This window comes from Vanacampus margaritifer, chromosome 2, assembly GCF_051991255.1.
Source record: "Vanacampus margaritifer isolate UIUO_Vmar chromosome 2, RoL_Vmar_1.0, whole genome shotgun sequence".
Lineage (NCBI taxonomy): Eukaryota > Metazoa > Chordata > Actinopteri > Syngnathiformes > Syngnathidae > Vanacampus > Vanacampus margaritifer.
This window is the reverse complement of record NC_135433.1, coordinates 7,828,254-7,847,188: the sequence shown is the minus strand read 5'-3', so window position 1 is coordinate 7,847,188 and position 18,935 is coordinate 7,828,254. Positions and strand designations below refer to the sequence as shown.

Below are 18,935 nucleotides of genomic sequence, written 5' to 3'. Positions count from 1 at the left end.
TTTCTCTGTTGTGTCGTGGTTTCTCGGCGCTTTTAATGTGACCGTGTGCGTAATGCAGAACATTCCTCACAGTGTATTTGAAAGGTTGCATCGGAAGTAGTTCGAACAAGTAAACCTGGTGAATTCCCCCTCCTCAAAAAAAGTATGACTTTGTAAAGGTTGTGCTTCACCAAAGACCCCTGGGTGAGTTATTTGGTTTCACGCTATTAATCACTTCCAGTTTTTATCCACTGTGTTTGTTGCCAAATTTAAGTTCGAGTCCTTGCCTAAAGCACTTGTTACGCATGATGTCCACATACAACAATGTGGAAGTGCATTGATTTATTTCCCTGCTATTTAAACGTAGCTATGGCAAGTTGACAAGTCAACATGATCATTTAAAACATTTCTAACTTTTATAATATGGCGTTTGGCACATTAAGATGTTTAGATAGTTAGAAATCCCAACCGTGCGTAAAGCAGCACACTTGCTCATCTTGCAAGACCTGTTTTGCTGTCGAGCCCATCTCTCAGTATCATGAGAATAAGAAAAGTTACCTGAGCGTGTACATTTGAGTCACGAGTCCTCATTGGCATGATTTAAAATAAAAAAATAAAAACATTTTCACTTAAAAAAAATTTTTTATGGCCCTGCTATAAAAAGTAAGAAACACACCCAGTTTCGGGGAAAAAAATAGAAGCTTCGGAGTAAACGTCAACAATAAAAGATGAGTGAGAAGCTAATTACTTCTCCCAAGTATATGGAAATTATAACCTATAATTGTCTAGACAAAACTGTTTCTGGGTGAAACAATAAAATCTGAAAGAAAGAAAAAATTTATTCCCCAAAAATTTAAGACAAAAAAAAAACAACACAAATATGTTAATGGGGAAAAAAAGGCCAACAAAAAAGTATGATAACATTTATTTCCCCCAAATTTTGAACTTTATAGCCTGCTCAATTTACTTGATATTCATAAAAATACGCAAATCTTGAAAAATAAGAAATCCTCTTCCCCACTTCTTTTCAGTATGGCCCCAGTGGACTTAAAATAGACCTCAAATGTCCCTAACCAAGCATGGAAAGTGAACTTTAATTTAAATAATAATAATAATTTAGCATATTATTTGCCCCAAATATGAAAATTATAATTGGTACAAATGACTTAAGAAAAAAAAAATATATATATATATATATTAATAATATATTTCTCCCCAAAATATTTTAACTTTTTTTAACATGTTCCTTTGAAATATTTTTTTCATGGAGTGGATGAAAAAAAAAAGTTAGACTGCAAGGAAATCTCTTTTGTAAGATCACCCCAATTGGATTTAGGTCTGGACTTCCGAAACTTAAATATTCTTTTCATTGCTCACTGTCACATGGACCCGCTTTGCCCACCAGAGAGATGTGGCTGCTGCTGCTGCTCGCCGTCCTTCTGGCTCTCTTCTGCAGCCTGGACGTGTGGTACTTCGTGCGCGCGGCCGCCGTGGTCATCCGCGCCTGGCTGCAGCCCACCGTGCGCGACGTGACGGGCGAGCAGGTCATGAGCGGCCGGGTGGCCCCGCGCGACATCGACATGTGTCACATGAACAACGCCCGCTACCTGCGCGAGTGCGACTTCGCCCGCTTCTCGCTGTACGTGCGCAACGGCGTCTTCAAGGCGCTGCGGGCCCTCAAGGCCTCCATGGTGGTGGGGGCCACCACCATCCGCTACCGCCGGCCGCTTTGCATCGGCGAGCCGTACGAGCTGCGGAGTCGGGTGGTGACGTGGGACGACAAAGCTTTTTTCCTGGAGCAGAGGTTCGTGTCGAGCAAGGACGGGGTGGTGTGCGCCGTCATGTACTGCAAGCAGACGATCCTACGCAGCAGCCCGGACAGCATCATGCAGCATCTCTGCAAGCGGAAGGTAAGACGACGTCAGGATCCTGTATTCAACCGAGATTACTTTTAACTCATTCACTCATTTGAACTATTTCTATTAGTTTAGCTTTTTTCCCCCCACATTTCTTAACAAGAGTATGAAAACCAAGGGAAAAAAATTATTGTACATTTAGAACAGATAAAATTTGTGATTAATCGTGAAGTCATGCGATTAATTACGATTTAAAAAAAAAAAAGAATCACCTGATACCCCTTTTTTTTAAAAAAACATGTATTTTAATATTTTTATTTTTTCTTTATTTTTATTTTTTAATATTTTCTTCAAAAAAAAGAATTGTAGTCATTCTTAATAATTTTCTTCTTTTTAAAATTTTTATTTTTTATTTTTAATAATCTTTTCTTTTTAAAAAAAATATTGTAATTCTTTTTTTATAATTTCTTTTTTATATAATTTTAATTATGTTTTGTTATTTTAAATAATCTTTTCTCATTTCATTTTTTTTAAACAAAAAAGGTTATTAAAAATTAGGGGCGCCAGGCGATTAAATTTCTTAATCATAATTAATCGCATGACTTGTCTAGTTAACTCAGGATCAATCACAAATGTAATATCTGTTCTATATGTACAATAAAAAAAATCTATATTTTCATACTCTTGTTAACAAAAGTGGAGAAAAAAAGTTAAACTAATATAAATAGTTCAAATTAAAAAAATTACGTCTATAGCCGTCAATGGCAGTGAATGTGTTAACTTGGCGGTTTGATCCTTGCAGGTGGAATGTCCTGAATTCCCAAAAGACCTGCAGCATTGGATCAATTTCATCTCAGCCAGCAGTCAGAGCCTCAGAGCAGAGAGCGGCCTACAAGAGAAGGACAAATAAACACGGACATTCAAATTTATCACAGTGAACCCCCAAAAAGCATCAGTCCCATGCATCTAGCATGTACACGATCATGTTACATGCAGACTGTATTATTATTACTACGAGGTGCATTCAAGGACCTCCATCAAGATTACACCAGATAATGTTAAAGTCATACCTCAGGCCTAAGTGCAAAAACATCAAATGACAGAGGTTGTGTTCCCCCTAAAAAATTCACAAACGCGAATGCCGAATGTGTTAATTATTTTTGTAATAAAGATGACTTGTGAATTAAAGTTGAGCCTTTTTACTGCATCTTGGTACTATCATTATAACCTCTAATGCCAAACACAACTCATTCAAGGATGTTGGTCTACTCTTATTTGGATTCCTAAACAGCCTTCCTCCATAGGATGTAATGGAAATGATCAAACTGTTGTCATTGGAAAGATTTTAAAATAAAACGAGAACAAAAAAAAATAAAATTCTTTCTTTTCTTCAAATTATTGTATTTTCCCTCAGATTTTTTTATTTGTAAATTAATTTGCATTTTCACTTTCACTTTGTCTAATATTTGTATACTGTTTTCTAATACCTTAAACCTTTTTTTTTTCTTTTGAGGATTTTTTGGTTTACTTTTTTTTTTTATTATCCAATATTTTTATTCTATTTTGTATTTTAGGGCTATTGTTTTCTACTATTTTTATGTGGTATTTTTGCTTTCATAATCATTTGTATTTTCTCCTAAACATTTTTTCCCCCCAAGGATACATTTAAGTTGAACTGGGTTTTTTTGGTCAAAAATTTGCCTTTTTTGTGTGTGTCTCTTTTTGTGTTTGAGTTTTTTTTTTTTTTCTAAATGTGTATTATTCGCCTATGTTGTAGTTTTAAGGTGCATGAACATAAGATGTGTTGCAACTAGGGGTGTCCGGTGATTAATTTTTTTAATTGTAATTAATCGCATGACTTTAATAGTTAACTCACGATTAATCGTACATTTTATATCTGTTGTAAATGTACAATAAAATATGTTTTTAAGTTGTAATTTTCATATTCTTGTTAACATAAAAGGTGAAAAAAATGTTAAAGTAGTAGAAAGTCATTGATATGGTAATTTGATAATTAATAAAATTGTGTTAAAATTAAAAAGATATACTGTGCTGTAAAAAGAAACGAGTGCCATTTTAATTTGTGTTGAGGTCATTTTTCTGCCACTAGATGGCATAATTCCGTAAGACTGTGCCACCTCGGTGCATTTTTCTTTGCATATTAAGAGCTATTTAACATGAAGTGACTTGTGAAATCCTGCAAATTTTTAGAATCGTAAAATACAACTTGACCCCCAGTCTCCACAAATATATACATTATTCAATTTATTACTGCAATATATTTTTTAAAAATCCTCAACATCCCTGGTAGTCTATTTTTATTTATCTCTTAATTTACCAATCTTTACGAAGTGCCTAAGATTATTGAATTTGGACACGAAGATTGTGTTTTCTGTAACTTCATCTATCACTCTTAAACCCACCCAAAGGCACCTTAATTACGATAACTTCAATCTAAAATATACAATATTATTATAACTTACTTGAAATTTAGGGCCTTTTGAGGCTAAATTTGCTAATATTTTTGTCATCATAGTTTTGCCACGCAACAAAATTTTGTCTATATACCTGTATAATAATAATTATTATTATTATAATAATTTATGACTGTATTTTATCTTATAATCGACCAGAAGAGAATGTCTTTTTTTAGTACTGTAAAAAAAAAAAAAAGTCGCGGACTATACGGATGACATCATTGTTTATCTTTGAAAAAAAAGAAAAAAAGAAGCATGATTAGAATTCAAACATGCTGAAGCGTCACATTCCAGGAAGTGATAAATTGCTTTTGTCTTTGACGGCGTTTGTACACCAGCGTAACATCACGCGTCTCATATCATCTCGCAAAAGTCGCCAACTCAGTAAAGCAGCTACTGGCTGGTGAAAGTTGAATAACATCGCGTAATAATTTGAGTAATATGTCACGTAAAATGTCATTGTAATTGGCACTTTCGGAGAAATGGATAACATCGAGGAAGAGACTAAAAAGTGAGTAACAACAACAACAAAAAACACCCTACGTGTTTCTGTTCTGGGACCGTAAATGTGGGGTTAAGGGTTGGATTTGTTGGGAGCAACGGACCGTGTTAAAATTGTGTTTCTGAAATCCGGGGGGTATTTGAAGAGGCATCCCGGAAGTGATGTGTGATTGGTGGGGAATGAAGAAGCGAGAGGGTTAGGTGTGGAACGAGTTTAATTGCCGGGGAGTGTTCTGGATCGAAAAATCCTTCATTTCGTTTCTTTATTGGAAATATTTAATTTGTTATTGAAAGTCCTCTTACAAATACAATTTCAGTTGATTTTTTTATTTATGTATTTGTTCTATTTTCAACGATATTGTTAGAATGCTTATACTCAATCTATGCCAAGTCATTTGTCATTTGATGATACATGAGTGTCTTGTTTTGTTTGTTTGTGTATAATTGTAAAAAAAATAAAAAATAAGTTGCCGAGGAGTTGGCGACGTATGTTTCGCGGTTGAAAATGACCAGCCGAATGATTACAATAAATCTAAAAAACAGCAGTCTCCGTGTGCTCGGAAGGTTACAGTTCGTGTCAGGAGGAGGCGGGTTTACTTTCGATTTAGCACTTGCATGCATATATATACATAATATTACTTTTGATTAAAGGCTTGCGTAAAGCCCCTTTAAATTTAGACAACTCTCTCAACCGCGTGAATATACAAACAAACAACCCAGATAAAAAGTGGCAAGTTTTATTTAGTTATCATTTTATTCACGCACTTTATTTTATTTTATCAGGTTTATTGAACCATCAAATAAGTACAGAATAGTATACCCGAAATAAACAAAATGAAACATTATATATTAATATACTAGTGTACAACATAAAGAAACAAATCAACACCACACACCCCAAAAAAACACAATAACGCCAGGGATTTCATAACTCAATATAACGTTTGTTTCTTTTTTAAACAAATATTGACAGTTTTCAGACCCTTTCTGTTATATATATATATATATATATATATATATATTTTATAAGGCTAATATAGGTGATCGTATCAATGTGAAAGTGTTTTTTTTTTTTCCGCAAATCTTGGATTATGATTAAATCACGTGACGTCACACTCCCGGAAGTCATGCTAGCTCGCTGCTGTAGCCTGTACTGTACTTAATGCGGTACCGGCTTCTGGTCTCCCCGCTTCGCAGCCGATGTTAGTGCTCCCTTTGCCACGCACGGTGAGTCGTATGACGCCGTAAAACAACCAAGAGGAAGCCTTTGGTGCTGAACACGAAGGAGTGAACCTTTTTGCGGCGCATGCTTGTTTTTATTACGGAGAGGAGGAGGAGAGAGGCGGGACCGGTGCGGCTATGAAGCTAGCTAGCTAGCTAGGTAGCTAACCAACCAGCTGACGCCAGGCCATCGGGCTGGTGGAGTTGATGTGCCGTCGATGTCCTTTCAAGGTTGAATTGAATGGGTTTAAAATGTTATTTGAATGAAATGACAGACTCATTCATCTTCGTTAATAATGCAACACTTTGACTGTTAATATGACAATCAGTAGTTAGATGATAATCCAGAAATTGTCAGGAAGGGATCAAAACTCAGATCATCCATTTTGTAGTACCTTTTTAATTTTCTATTATGTGTCCATTTATTGGAATATATTTGTGCATGTTTTTAATATTCATATTTGTTGTGCAATTTTCCATGTTGTCTAAGAGTATTGTTACATTTTTTTCACCAAACGTTTGGTCATTTTCAGACAAAATTTTGCTATTTGAATGTGTATTTTTCACCCCAAAAAAATTGTCGGTTGTTTTTTTTTGGATCCTGTTTTCTATTTTTATATTTGTATATTATATCTTTGTCATTTTCTCCTCATATTTTGGTCAGAATGTTTTTGCATTTTTTTTCTAATATTTGTTCATGATCCAATGTTAGTTTTTTTTCTCTCTGTTTTCCCCCCCAAAAATTCTCCAGTTATTTTTTTTCCATTTGCGTTCCATTGTTTTTTGTTTTGTTTTTGCCATTTTTTCATCAAATTATTGTTTCTACAGGGGTGTGCAAACTCAGTCCTCGAGGGCCGGAATCCGGCAGGTTTTGGATGTTTCTCTTCTCCAACACAACTGATATATGTTCAGCTCGACAGCAAGTCCTGCATAAGCCTGATAACGATCCTGTTGATTGGAATCAGCTGCGTTGGAGCAGGGAAACATCCAAAACCTGCAGGACCGAGTTTGCCGCCACTGCTCTAATTTGTGATTTTTTTTTTTGTCAAATATTTTTGCAATTCTGTATTATTATGGTCACTAATTTATTTTTCCCATCATTAGCCCTATTTTTCTAATGTGGTTGTGTGTCCCCCCCATCCTTTCAGAGACATGCTGCTGTTAGTGCTGGGGGGCCTCTTGGTGCTCTTCTGCACCGTGGACGTGTGGTACTTCCTGCGGGCGGCGTACGTATTGATCCAAACCCTGTTCCAGCCACGCATAAAGGATGTGCTGGCAGAGCAGCAGGTCAACGGTGTGGTCCTCCCCCACGACGTGGACTACAAGGGGCACATGAACAATGCTCGCTACCTGCGCGAGTGTGACTTTGCCCGCTTCCACCACTACATGCGCAACGGGCTCTTCATGGCCCTGTGCAGGATGGGGGCCAAGATGGTGATAGGGGCCTCCACTATCCGTTACCGGCGCTCCTTGGCGTTCGGCGAGACGTTTGAGATCCGCACCAGGGTGTTGGGCTGGGACGACAAGGCGTTCTACCTAGAGCAGCGCTTCGTGTCCAAGAAGGACGGCTTCGTGTCAGCTGTGTTGTTCTGCAGGCAGAATGTGGTGCACAGCAGCCCGGAGGAGATTGTGGAGTTTGTCTGCAAAAAGAAGGTGAGGGACTCGTTTTGCTGCAAAATCTCATGGGCCCACACATAAATGGTTGGATAGGCCCAAATTGGAACAATTTGGGGTATTTCTAACATTGCTAGAGAAAATTGAGCTCACCAAAATTGTGTAATTTGAATAGTAAAATAAAAATGAACAAGAATGCAAAAATATTTTATTAAAAATAAAAATATATAGATGTACACAAGTAAATAAAAAATCGAGATAATACAAACAGATAAAAACACAAATTAAGAAAAAAAAACAGACAAAAATATAGAATAACTGCATCAATAATTTCACAAAATATAAAACAGGGAAAATGTAGAAAATAATACTAAAATGTTATATGAAAAATATTTTAGAAAAATTCCTAAAAATTAAACAGCAATAGTAGAAAATAGTAAACAGATACAAATAATACACATTCAAAATACTTAAATACAATATTAATAGGAAAATGCACCAAATTATTACTATTTTTTTGGGGGGGTGGGTGACAAATTACACACACAAAAAAACAATAAATGAAAAAAAACACGAGTTGTCAAAAATACCCAGAAAAAATGGACAAAAATATAAAATAAAATACAAAAGTGTTTGAAAAATAAATTGGAAAAATACAAACATAAACAAATTGCTCGAGGATGGAATACAAGTGTTAGATGATATATACATAATTGGTAAAATTACTAAGAATAAGGAAAAATCTAATTAGAAAAAATACTAGATGAAAATACACAAATTGTAAAATAATGAATGAAAAATACACTCAAAATATGTCGTCTAAAAACATGACATAAAAAATTACTAAACTATTACAAAAAAAGACATAACTACTTAAAAATGTTATAAAAATAGAAATAACAGCTCAGTCTAGTGGTTCAAGCTGCTTTTATGTTAAAAAGGAGCAAAAGCAGAAGGCGTTTAATTAAGCGTTTTTTTTTTTTTTAATTTTTATGTTTAAAGCTTTTGTGTTTATTCATGCAAGTGGACACTCCAATGCGTAACCCAAGTTAGTGTGACCTCTGGTTGTTTGTTTGTTTGCTTGCTCAAGACCTCTTTTTTTTTTTTGTGTGTGTCACCAGATTGAATGTCCTGAACTGGGCGAGGACGTGAAGCACTGGATCGACTTCATTTCAGCCAACAGCCAAGCCCTGAGGGCAGAACACGGACTGCAGCAAAAGAAGGATGAATAAACGCATGCATATCATTATATCGTTAGCAATATAATCACAAACATAGTAGAGGGCCGTCACCGGCCTAATGATATTCCACTTGTTTAGTTTCTGCAGAGTAGTTATTTTATGGTGTATGTGACATACTATAGCGATAGGATCATGAACAGTGAAACATTCACAGGCATGCAGCAGCAACTAAGACAGGAAAATGTTTATGTGCGTTTGCACTTCTGATTAGTAAGTAGTTGTACAGTACTTGATTAAAAATAACGCACAAAAAACGCTTCCCATAAAGAAGTGTTTATATTTATGATAAAGGGATCATCTGCTTTTCTTCTTTTTTTTTTTGGGACGGGTGGTATTTAAAGTCGTTAATGCAATGTTGCTGGCAACTTTGGAAAACAATACATGAAGGATTTTTAAAACTTGCACTTCATCTTCTGACCAAATTGTTTCTATTATAATTATTAGGTTGAGGTATAGGTCTGAATTGTTAATATATTGTTAATGCACTGATGGAGAGGAGTCACACATTGCCCTGTTAGGTTCCTCTTATACTATTTATGGAATGAATCCATGTACAAAAACAGTATGTTGTATTTAATAGCATTTTCAAATAAAAATGCTCGTAAATCCTTGAGTGGCCAACCTTTTGTATTTATTCATGGGACATTTAGGCACACCTGCACAACTCGATTCTACTTGCCATTGCTCAGTTCTGATTGACGCTAGCAATAGCCCTTATTTTAATGTTTATTATTTAAGTGTACAACTTTACATCTACTTCCGCCACTTGACCCGATCCCATGACGCATCTTCCTTTTCTAATGTTTACATTGTTTAATTTTATATTTATATTAGACTACCTCTCGAAAAAACTAGTGTACAGACATTTTGATTATTTAGTTTTATAATTGTAACATGTCTTATTTGAAAAACAAAACGTACAACGATTCAAGTTTTAACAAAGTTGCCTTGCCATACGACGAGTCTGCTTCCGCTAGTTGGACCTGACGCTTGACGTAACTTTCGATGTAATTTGACCCATTTAGTCGTTCTATACGGGGATTATTCATGCCATCACCGGTAATTTAAAAAATATATGATTATCTAACGTTTTACATAATTATGTAACACATCGCTGAGGTAAAACTTTTTTTTTTTTAATCAAAATGAACAAATCCACAAACACGTCCACTTCCGGCAGTTGTTCCGCCCACTGACGTAATTTCCTGTAAACAAAGTCACTGTGGCGTCTTGTTGTTTTTCCTCCGTCTCACCTTTCTATTAACTTCTTCACTTCGGGAACGATGGCTCAGGCCGGGGTGGTCCTGGATAAGGACCAATTCACTTGCTCGGTGTGCCTGGATATCCTGCGGGAGCCGGTGACCATCCCGTGCGGCCACAGCTACTGCTCCGAATGCATCCGCAACTTCTGGGACCAGGACGACTACCTCGGCGTGTTCATGTGCCCCCAATGCCGACAAAACTTCAGCCCGAGGCCGGCCCTCGCCCGCAGCACCTTACTAGCCGACGTGGTGGACCGATTCAAGCAGAGCGGATTCCAGGAGGTCCCGGGAGGGGAAGCGGGGCAACAACTGCAAAACCTGGCGGAGGCCGACGACGTGGAGTGCGACGTGTGCCCCGAAAGGAAGAACAAAGCGGTCAACTCGTGCCTGGTGTGTTTGGCGTCGTACTGCGAGCTGCACGTTCGGCCGCACCACCACTCGGCCGTGTTCAAGAAGCACAAGCTCGTGTCGGCCTCCAAGACGCTCCAGGAAAGCGTGTGCCCGCGGCACGATAAGCTGCTGGAGGTTTACTGCCGCACGGACAAGCAGCGCATCTGCTCCATGTGCCTGACAGATGAACACAAGGGACACGACACGGTGCTGGTGGAGGTGGAAATGCAAACGCAGCAGGTAACAACTGTAGTTGTTTTGACAAGGGGACATACTGGACCCCAACATGATCGCGTTTAGGCACCCACGGATTCGCCCACGCCTGGTTCTTATTCCACTGTACAATGGAAATTTGGGGAATTAGTAATTCTGGGCTGGGAATCTTTGGCTGTCTCACGATTCGATTCCAATTTTGGGGTCTGCGATTCGATTCAGAATCGATTATCGATTCAGAACGATTTTAAATAAACAAGTATTTGATTGACAATGATTTCTGCTTCAATTTATAGATATGCAAATTATTGTCATGATCTACTAGAGTCTGACTTGCTAATGCTAATTAACACGCTACTCGTGGCACTTTTATCACTCAAATGGACAACTATTCATACTAAACGCTTCAGGAATGTATACAGAGATGCATCTTAACATCCTACACTGCAAAAAAAAAACTTTTATTGGACTAACGTGATCATGACTTTTTGACTTTTTTAAAAAAAATAAAATCGATTTGGGGACATTTAAAATTCATTCTGAATCATACTAAATGAGTATTGCGATTCTTATGAGAAACGATTTTTTGGGCACACCCCTAGGAATGACCTTTTTCGACTCACTACAACACAAGCTAGTACACGTTCACTGGGGCAGAATCTGTAATTCATTTATGGCCGACTGAAGATGACATGAACGTTGCTCAGGGCTCAGGCAGATAACCAATCAGTTCTCGCCTGTTTTCTGAAGATTTGCTGTGATTGGTCGTTGCGTGAGACCTGAGCAACATTGATGTCATCTACAGTCGACAGCAAGTGGCAAAATGGCCGCCCCCTGAGATGGATAAAAACGGCTGGATTTGGTTGCTTAACTTATATTCAACTAACGCATTACTAACCAGAACACCATATTTAGTGGGCTGCATAGAATAGAACATTTTATTGTAAAAAAAAATAAAATCTTTACGTTGCTGTTGTAATTTTATATCCCATCAGTTGCCGCCATATTGAGTCAATTCAAACTGAAATGTGCTTAAAATCAAAAAGTAATTTAATCAAATTTGTGTTTTGTTTTGTTGCAATTGTCTAGTATACCTAATATAATTTTTTTAAATCTGTTAAAGATTTTTTTTTCTAATTATTTATATTTATTTTATTTAAAAAATTCTCCACAATATTTTCTCAGTTATATGTATTTTTTTTCAATTGTATTTTTAATCTAGTATTTTTATATTTGGTCTTTGTCGTGTGGTATTTGTTATATTTAGGTTACTGTAATTTTTTCATTTTTTTCAAAATTTTTCTTATACTCTTGTACTATTCTGTAGTATATTGTCAACTATTTATGTATTTTTCCCAAATATGTTGTCTAATATTTTTTTTTATTTGTGTATTTCTCAGGCCATATTTGTGTTTTGTATTTTGTTTTTTAACATGTCGTCTTTTTTATTGTTTTTTTAAATTATTTTTTTAATATGTGGTCTTTGTTGTATCCGTTATTTTGGCCTACCCACCATTCAAATTTTAATTAATACAAGCAACCCGAGGTGGCAAAAGTACTCGCAGAGAAACTTGTTTAAAAAATAACAGTAATACTGATTCAAATTACTGAGTCAAAGCTGCCGTCGTGACTTTTAGCTAACAGTGAGACTTAGCACATGATTTATGTGAACAAGTATAATAAATAAATAAAAACTTTCCTCTTTCTTGGTAATGCATGATAATCAAATCATATCTTAAGTAGAAATGGCTAAAAACTTTCCTTTTTTTTGGTGCAATTTATTTTCCTGGTCCACAGAGACAACTGGGCGAAATGAAGCTGAGGTCTCAGCAGAGCATTCAGCAACGAGAGAAAGAGTCTCAGGATCTGAGACAAGCCATCTTCTCTCTCAATGTAAACCTCACACACTGTGGACATTTTCCTGTCAAATGTCACAAATGGCGACTCACCGCCTCTTACCCCCGCAGCGGTCGGCTCGACTGGCGACGGAGACGAGCGACAGCGTCTTCACCGACCTTCTCCGCTCCGTGGAGCTCAAGCGCTTCGAGGTGCGCGAGCTGATCAAGGCCCAGCGGAAGCAAGTGGTGAGTCTGGGCGAGCTGCTTCTGGAGCGGATCCAGAAGGAGATCTTCGAGCTGAAGAAGCGAGAGGGCGAGTTGGACCGGCTGGCCGTCGCCAACGACCACCTGCACTTCCTTCAGGTGACGGCGTCGTGCAACAACGGGCTTTTCCTGCCTCAAATTTTTGGCTGAAGGATTTTGAAAAATATCTTCCCATATAATTTTGAACAAACACAAGCTATAAATTAATCTGTACCGTATTTTCTATTTTTGGGTTTAACACACACACACACACACACATAAGGCGCACCGCACTATTGGGCGCAGGCACGCTTGTGCTTGACGTATATAACAATGTACTCGCGTTGCTTTTGATCAATCCTAACCCACAAATCCCTCAAGTCTTCATCTTCTGTATCCGAAACGAACAAGTGGGCAAGTTCTCCATCAAACATGCCAGGCTCCGTCTCATTGTCAGTCAGTCTCGTCGACGTGCGGCTTCTCGGAAATGATGCCGAATGATTGACAAATTGTGGCGTGGCTCGCAAGGCGCTGCCTCCCGCTCTTGGTAAAGCTGTGTTCGCCATCTGTCTTCCCGCTCTCTGTAACTTGACTTTGAACGCCCCGTTGACACCGATGTCCAGCGGTTGAAGTTCCGTGTCAAGCCTCCCTGAACGCTAGCAAGCTCCGCGTTCATTTGCCGCACTCGGTTTTTCACAGCGGCTGTAAGATGTGCCCGCATTTGTGCTCTGGGGTCGAAGTCACTGAGGTGGTCGGAAAGCTCCTTGGTGGCCAGGCCCCGGAGATGGATGAGATCCGCCTGGAGTTCCTAAAGTCTCTGGATGTTGTGGTTGACACGCCTCTAGAACATCGCGTGGACATCGGGGACAGTGCCTCTGGATTGTGTTGAAGAAAAGAATCATTTTCTTTCGCGTGTTCGTTTTCTTTCGGGTAGTGAGAATGTTGGTTATCCGAATGCAGGCTGGAGCTCGGTGAACAGTTCCTTCGAAGGTTTTATTTTACAGAATATTCCGGACACAAGCGAGTTTACAGAACATTGCTGCAGCTTCTCGCAAGTGTGAAGTTACAGCGGACTCACAGCATTCTTATACTATCTTGAAGGGGCGGTACCACAACGCCCCCTCCAAACAGCCCACCTGGAGTTCACCGGACATGAGATAAGACTTTAAAAGCATCATTGATTACAGACACTTCAACCACAGACAATGGCCCATTGTTGTGGAAATAGATGAGGTGCCAGTTTTGACGATACGACTTTTAAAAACATCATTGATTACAGACACTTGGCAGAAATTGCGACATCACTCACAAAGACACATCCACAGATAAAAGTTCTACTGAGGAAATAAATAAATTTTGAGTTTGTGTTCTAACTATAGAGGGATCACACTGAGCCCCTTGATATGGGCTGTTAGTACCTTACACAACCGGTGTCAAAGTTTGGTCCGCATTGCCGGCAGTAAGTCGGATTTGTTTCCATTGGGGGTTGGACTCCGCCAAGGTTGTCCTATGTCACTGATTCGGTTCATAACTTATATGGACAGAATTTCTCGGCGCAGCCGAAGCGCTGGGGGGGTCCTCAGGGGTTTGGTGGCCTCAGCATTGCATCTCTGCTTTTTGGAGATGATGTGGTGCTGTTGGCTTCATCAAGCCGTGATCTCCAACTCTCACTGGAGCGGTGCGCAGCCGAGTGTGAAGCGGTTGGGATGAAGATCAGCACCTCCAAACCCGAGACCATGGTCCTCAGTCGGAAAAGGGTGACGTGCCCTCTCTGGGTCTGGGATGAGATCCTGCCCCAAGTGGAGGAGTTCAAGTATCTTGGGGTCTTGTTCACGAGTGATGGCAGGATGGAGCGGGAGATCGACATGCGGATCGGTGCAGCGTCTGCAGTGGTGCAGACTTTGTATCGGTCTGCTGTGGTCGATCTACGTTCCTGCCCTCACCTATGGTCACGAGCTGTGGGTCGTGACCAAAAGGACAAGATCCCGGATACAAACGGCCGAAATGAGTTTCCCCAGCAGGGTGTCCGGGCTCTCCCTTAGAGATGAGAAGTTCGGTCATCCAGGAGGGACTCGGAGTAGAGCTGCTGCTTCTCCGCGTTGAGGGGAGCCAGTTGAGGTGGCTCGATCATCTGTTTCGGATGCCTCCTGGATGCTCTCCCTGGAGAGGTTTTCCGAGCATGTCCCAACGGCTGGAGGCCCCCGGTGACGACCCAGGACACAATGGAGAGACTATGTCTCTCGGCAGTCCTTGGGATCCCGCCGGAGGAGCTGGTTGAAGTGGCTTGGGAGAGTGAAGTCTGGGCCTTCCTCCGAAAGGACAAGATCCCGGATACAAGTGGGCAAAATGAGTTTCCTCCGCAGGGTGTCCGGGCTCTCCCTTAGAGATAGGGTGAGAAGTTCGGTCATCCAGGAGGGACTCGGAGTAGAGCCGCTGCTCCTCCGCGTTGAGGGGAGCCAGTTGAGGTGGCTCGAGCATCTGTTTCGGATGCCTCCTGGACGCCTCTCTGGAGAGGTTTTCCGAGCATGTCCCAACGGCCGGAGGCCCCCGGTGACGACCCAGGACACACTGGAGAGACTATGTCTCTCGGCAGTCCTTGGGATCCCGCCGGAGGAGCTGGTTGAAGTGGCTTGGGAGAGTGAAGTCTGGGCCTTCCTCCGAAAGGACAAGATCCCGGATACAAGTGGGCAAAATGAGTTTCCTCCGCAGGGTGTCCGGGCTCTCCCTTAGAGATAGGGTGAGAAGTTCGGTCATCCAGGAGGGACTCGGAGTAGAGCCGCTGCTCCTCCGCGTTGAGGGGAGCCAGTTGAGGTGGCTCGAGCATCTGTTTCGGATGCCTCCTGGACGCCTCTCTGGAGAGGTTTTCCGGGCATGTCCCAACGGCCGGAGGCCCCCGGTGACGACCCAGGACACACTGGAGAGACTATGTCTCTCGGCAGGCCTTGGGATCCCGCCGGAGGAGCTGGTTGAAGTGGCTGGGGAGAGTGAAGTCTGGGCTTCCCTCCTAAAGCTGCTGCCCCCGCGACCCGACCCTGGATAAGTAAATGGATGGACGGAAAAACTGATTAGCTTTTTTGTCCCGACAGAGCTATCAGGCGCTGGACGCTCTGACGCCCGTGTCGACGCCGATGCCCGCCGTGGCCATAGACGCTGGCTTGACGTTTGACTCGGCCACAAAAGCCCTGTGCGACTTTAAAACGCTGTTGCAAGAGGTTTGCCAGGAAGGATTCGTCAGCATCTATGAGAAAGGTATACTTTTACTTCTTGACACTTTTGGTCAATGACATTACATGGGGGGTTCGTGGTTTGACAGTAGATACGAGGAGGACAGGAAATACATATAATAATGGAGGACATCCAATGGGCTTGGGCAACTTAAATGCTGGGTGGGGTGGGGTGGGGGGATTTTTTTATCTGTACTACGGGGTGGGGGTGGGCGGGGGGACACATACAGTGCAAAATAATTGCTCTTAATACAAATTGTAGATTGAAAGCTTTTCATCCAGCCATCCACCTAAATGCATAAACAGATAGCGGAGATGGTTTGACAAATAGAAGAATAGACGGGTATGCAGATAGATTTGTGTCATTTTGCACCTTGGACAACGTCCAATAATAGAAACACTGAAGACAAACGTATTCAGGTTGATGACGGACTTGTGTTCCACCAGTGAGGGAAGTGGTGTTCATGGCTCCGCCCATCCTGCCCGTCCACGCAGACGTGAACATGTCCTCGCCCGTGGTCCAGCCCGCTGTTCAAATGGAGGGGGCAGGTGAGTCAACAAGATGGCGCCCAAACGTCACTGAGCCAAGGCACATCATTTGACATGAGAAATATCTTGTGGCAGACCATCAAATGAGAACGTCACAAAAAAGAATGTGTACTGATGCTGAAGATGAACAAAGATGCACTATTTATAGTATACATATTAAATAAAAAAAATAGAACAATGATGTGAAATTGAATCCATTTCACTGGTACACAAAGGTTCTGCAACACATCCTGAGTGTGCGTGTAACAGCGACATCTAGTGGGCAAGTCAATGCAAGTACAATTGCATGTTGATTTACGTTGCATTACGTGCATTCTTTAATTTTTGACATTGTTTATATTCCCTTTCAACTTAATGAAAATGTGCTCATTAACTGATTCTCACAGTGAAAATACATTCAACAGATTCAAAATAAACATCATCGTGTGCTTGTCCCAGAAAAACATACTCGGCCTGTTTGTTCACGGCAACAGTTTTCGGAGGCAGCACTACTGCCCTTGATACAGTAACACATTTTCATACCCCGTCCCTCTATCTGTGCGTGTAGCGATCCCGTCACCCGGCCTGGACCAAAGCCCCGCGAGCCCCCTCAACCCTTTCCTGAACCCGGGACCTGTTGGGCCCACGTTTGTCCTCTCGTCTTTTGGTTGGTAACTTTTGCATGAAAAGGATTTGACCTGTCTTCATAAGGCAACAATGCACATAACGTATATTTCCCCCTCTAATAATATGTATTGTTAGTATATTTATTTTACAATTGTCATCATTTCTAATCAATTTTATATTAAGTAAATTTTACTATAGCAGAATATGTATAAATAATATCAACAGTAAAACAAGCACTTCACATGTGAGTATTTTCTGTCATCCATAATTACATAAATGTTTTTATTATTATTTTTGCAGGCTCCAAAATGTCTACAGGCACCAGGCAGAGGCACTTACAGCGCAGATCTCATGCCAGAAAGAAATGAGACTTGAACGTTGACGTTAATTTATGTATTCTGAACGTTATATGCAAAGCCTTGAACTATGATCAACAAGCTGGAGTATTTTCCACTTTTGACATACCTTGTAACATTTTTATTTTTTGGGGGGTCACAAAACTTGGAACTACGCTATTCAACTTATTTTCCGATAGCATCAATGTTGGTTCGACTAGATGAGCAGATTTTATAAATTGTCATTACAGGACTGAACTAAGTGTAGTAGTAAGAAGCAGAACTACCTTCGAATTGAATATGGTTGTACATTTTATGAAAATGTTACAATTATGTTTTAAGTTTTTTCATACATCCATAATATATTGGTTTGTGCCATACAGCCATTAAAGAAACAGAATTGTGAATATTGTTTACAGAGTGACATAAAAATATGATGTGTTGGTATTTGGCATTGTCATGGTGCATATATTTATTTCTCTTATGATAGTGTTGACACACTGATCAAATATGGATACTGTCCGACACGGAAGTAAATGGAGATTAACTCATCTACTGCCATTGACAGCAATAGACGTCAAAAATTTATTGTAACTATTTCTATTAATTTAACTTTTTTTTTCTTTCATTTTTGTTAACAAGAGTATGAAAGCCTAGAATTTTTTGGGGTACATTTAGAACAGATATAAAATGTGTGATTAATCGTGAGTTAACTAGTGCGATTAATTACGATTACAAATTTTAATCAACTGATGCCCCTTATTTTTAATAATCTTTTCTTCAAATTTTTTTTCTTTTAATTTTTTAATTTTTTTTTTAGAAAAGATTATTAAAAATTAGGGGCGTCGGGCGATTACAATTTTTAATCGTAATTAATAGCATGACTTCACTAGTTAACTCACGATTAATCACAAATTTTATATCTGTTCTAATACAATTAAAAAAATATAGGTTTTCATACTTACATACACAAAAGTGGGAAAGAAATGTAAAATAATAGAAATAGTTCAAATTAATTTTTGACGTCTATAGCCGTCAGTGGCAGTTAATGAGTTAAGGTTTGTGATGGTAAAACAATGACATAGCTACAGTAGTTATACACCAATAATATATTGGTTGTCCCATAAACACTATTGTGTGCAAAACTAGTGCAGTATCTCATTGGATTGTGCAAGTGTACTCAATAAAGTGGTCCCTGGGTGTAACTGTAAAGTGTATATATTTTAAAGATGATGTTTATTAGTCCCACAGTGGGAACATTTGCATCGCTTTGGCATTAGTGGATGCAGAAAATATTAACAAGCAGATGGCTTATATAAGAAGCACATTGGACAAAATAGAAACCTTATCTGTGCATAAACTGTCTAATCACTTTCCAGGGTTCTA

The 18,935-nt window shown here is 39.7% G+C and overlaps 3 protein-coding genes across 5 annotated transcripts; all 3 read left to right on the top strand.

The window, feature by feature from the left end:
• Positions 1-3,772, top strand: LOC144045057 (protein THEM6-like). The gene is made up of 3 exons (XM_077559860.1): positions 1-183; positions 1,385-1,889; positions 2,638-3,772. Exons 2-3 carry the CDS (start codon positions 1,389-1,391, stop codon positions 2,743-2,745), a joined length of 609 nt encoding a protein of 202 aa, XP_077415986.1. The 5' UTR covers positions 1-183; positions 1,385-1,388; the 3' UTR covers positions 2,746-3,772.
• An 857-nt stretch (positions 3,773-4,629) lies between these two features.
• Positions 4,630-9,502, top strand: LOC144045073 (protein THEM6-like). 3 transcript variants are annotated; one of them, XM_077559881.1, is made up of 3 exons: positions 4,630-4,823; positions 7,183-7,687; positions 8,770-9,502. In XM_077559881.1, exons 1-3 carry the CDS (start codon positions 4,795-4,797, stop codon positions 8,878-8,880), a joined length of 645 nt encoding a protein of 214 aa, XP_077416007.1. In that variant the 5' UTR covers positions 4,630-4,794; the 3' UTR covers positions 8,881-9,502. The 3 variants fall into 3 exon arrangements, with proteins under 3 accessions (XP_077416007.1, XP_077416008.1, XP_077416009.1); XM_077559882.1 differs by lacking the exon at positions 4,630-4,823 and adding an exon at positions 5,923-6,040; XM_077559883.1 differs by lacking the exon at positions 4,630-4,823 and adding an exon at positions 6,074-6,265.
• A 559-nt stretch (positions 9,503-10,061) lies between these two features.
• Positions 10,062-18,761, top strand: ftr67 (finTRIM family, member 67). Its single transcript, XM_077557940.1, has 7 exons — positions 10,062-10,781; positions 12,552-12,647; positions 12,722-12,955; positions 15,922-16,084; positions 16,507-16,608; positions 17,156-17,254; positions 17,515-18,761. Exons 1-7 carry the CDS (start codon positions 10,173-10,175, stop codon positions 17,580-17,582), a joined length of 1,371 nt encoding a protein of 456 aa, XP_077414066.1. The 5' UTR covers positions 10,062-10,172; the 3' UTR covers positions 17,583-18,761.
• Positions 18,762-18,935: the final 174 nt, after the last annotated feature.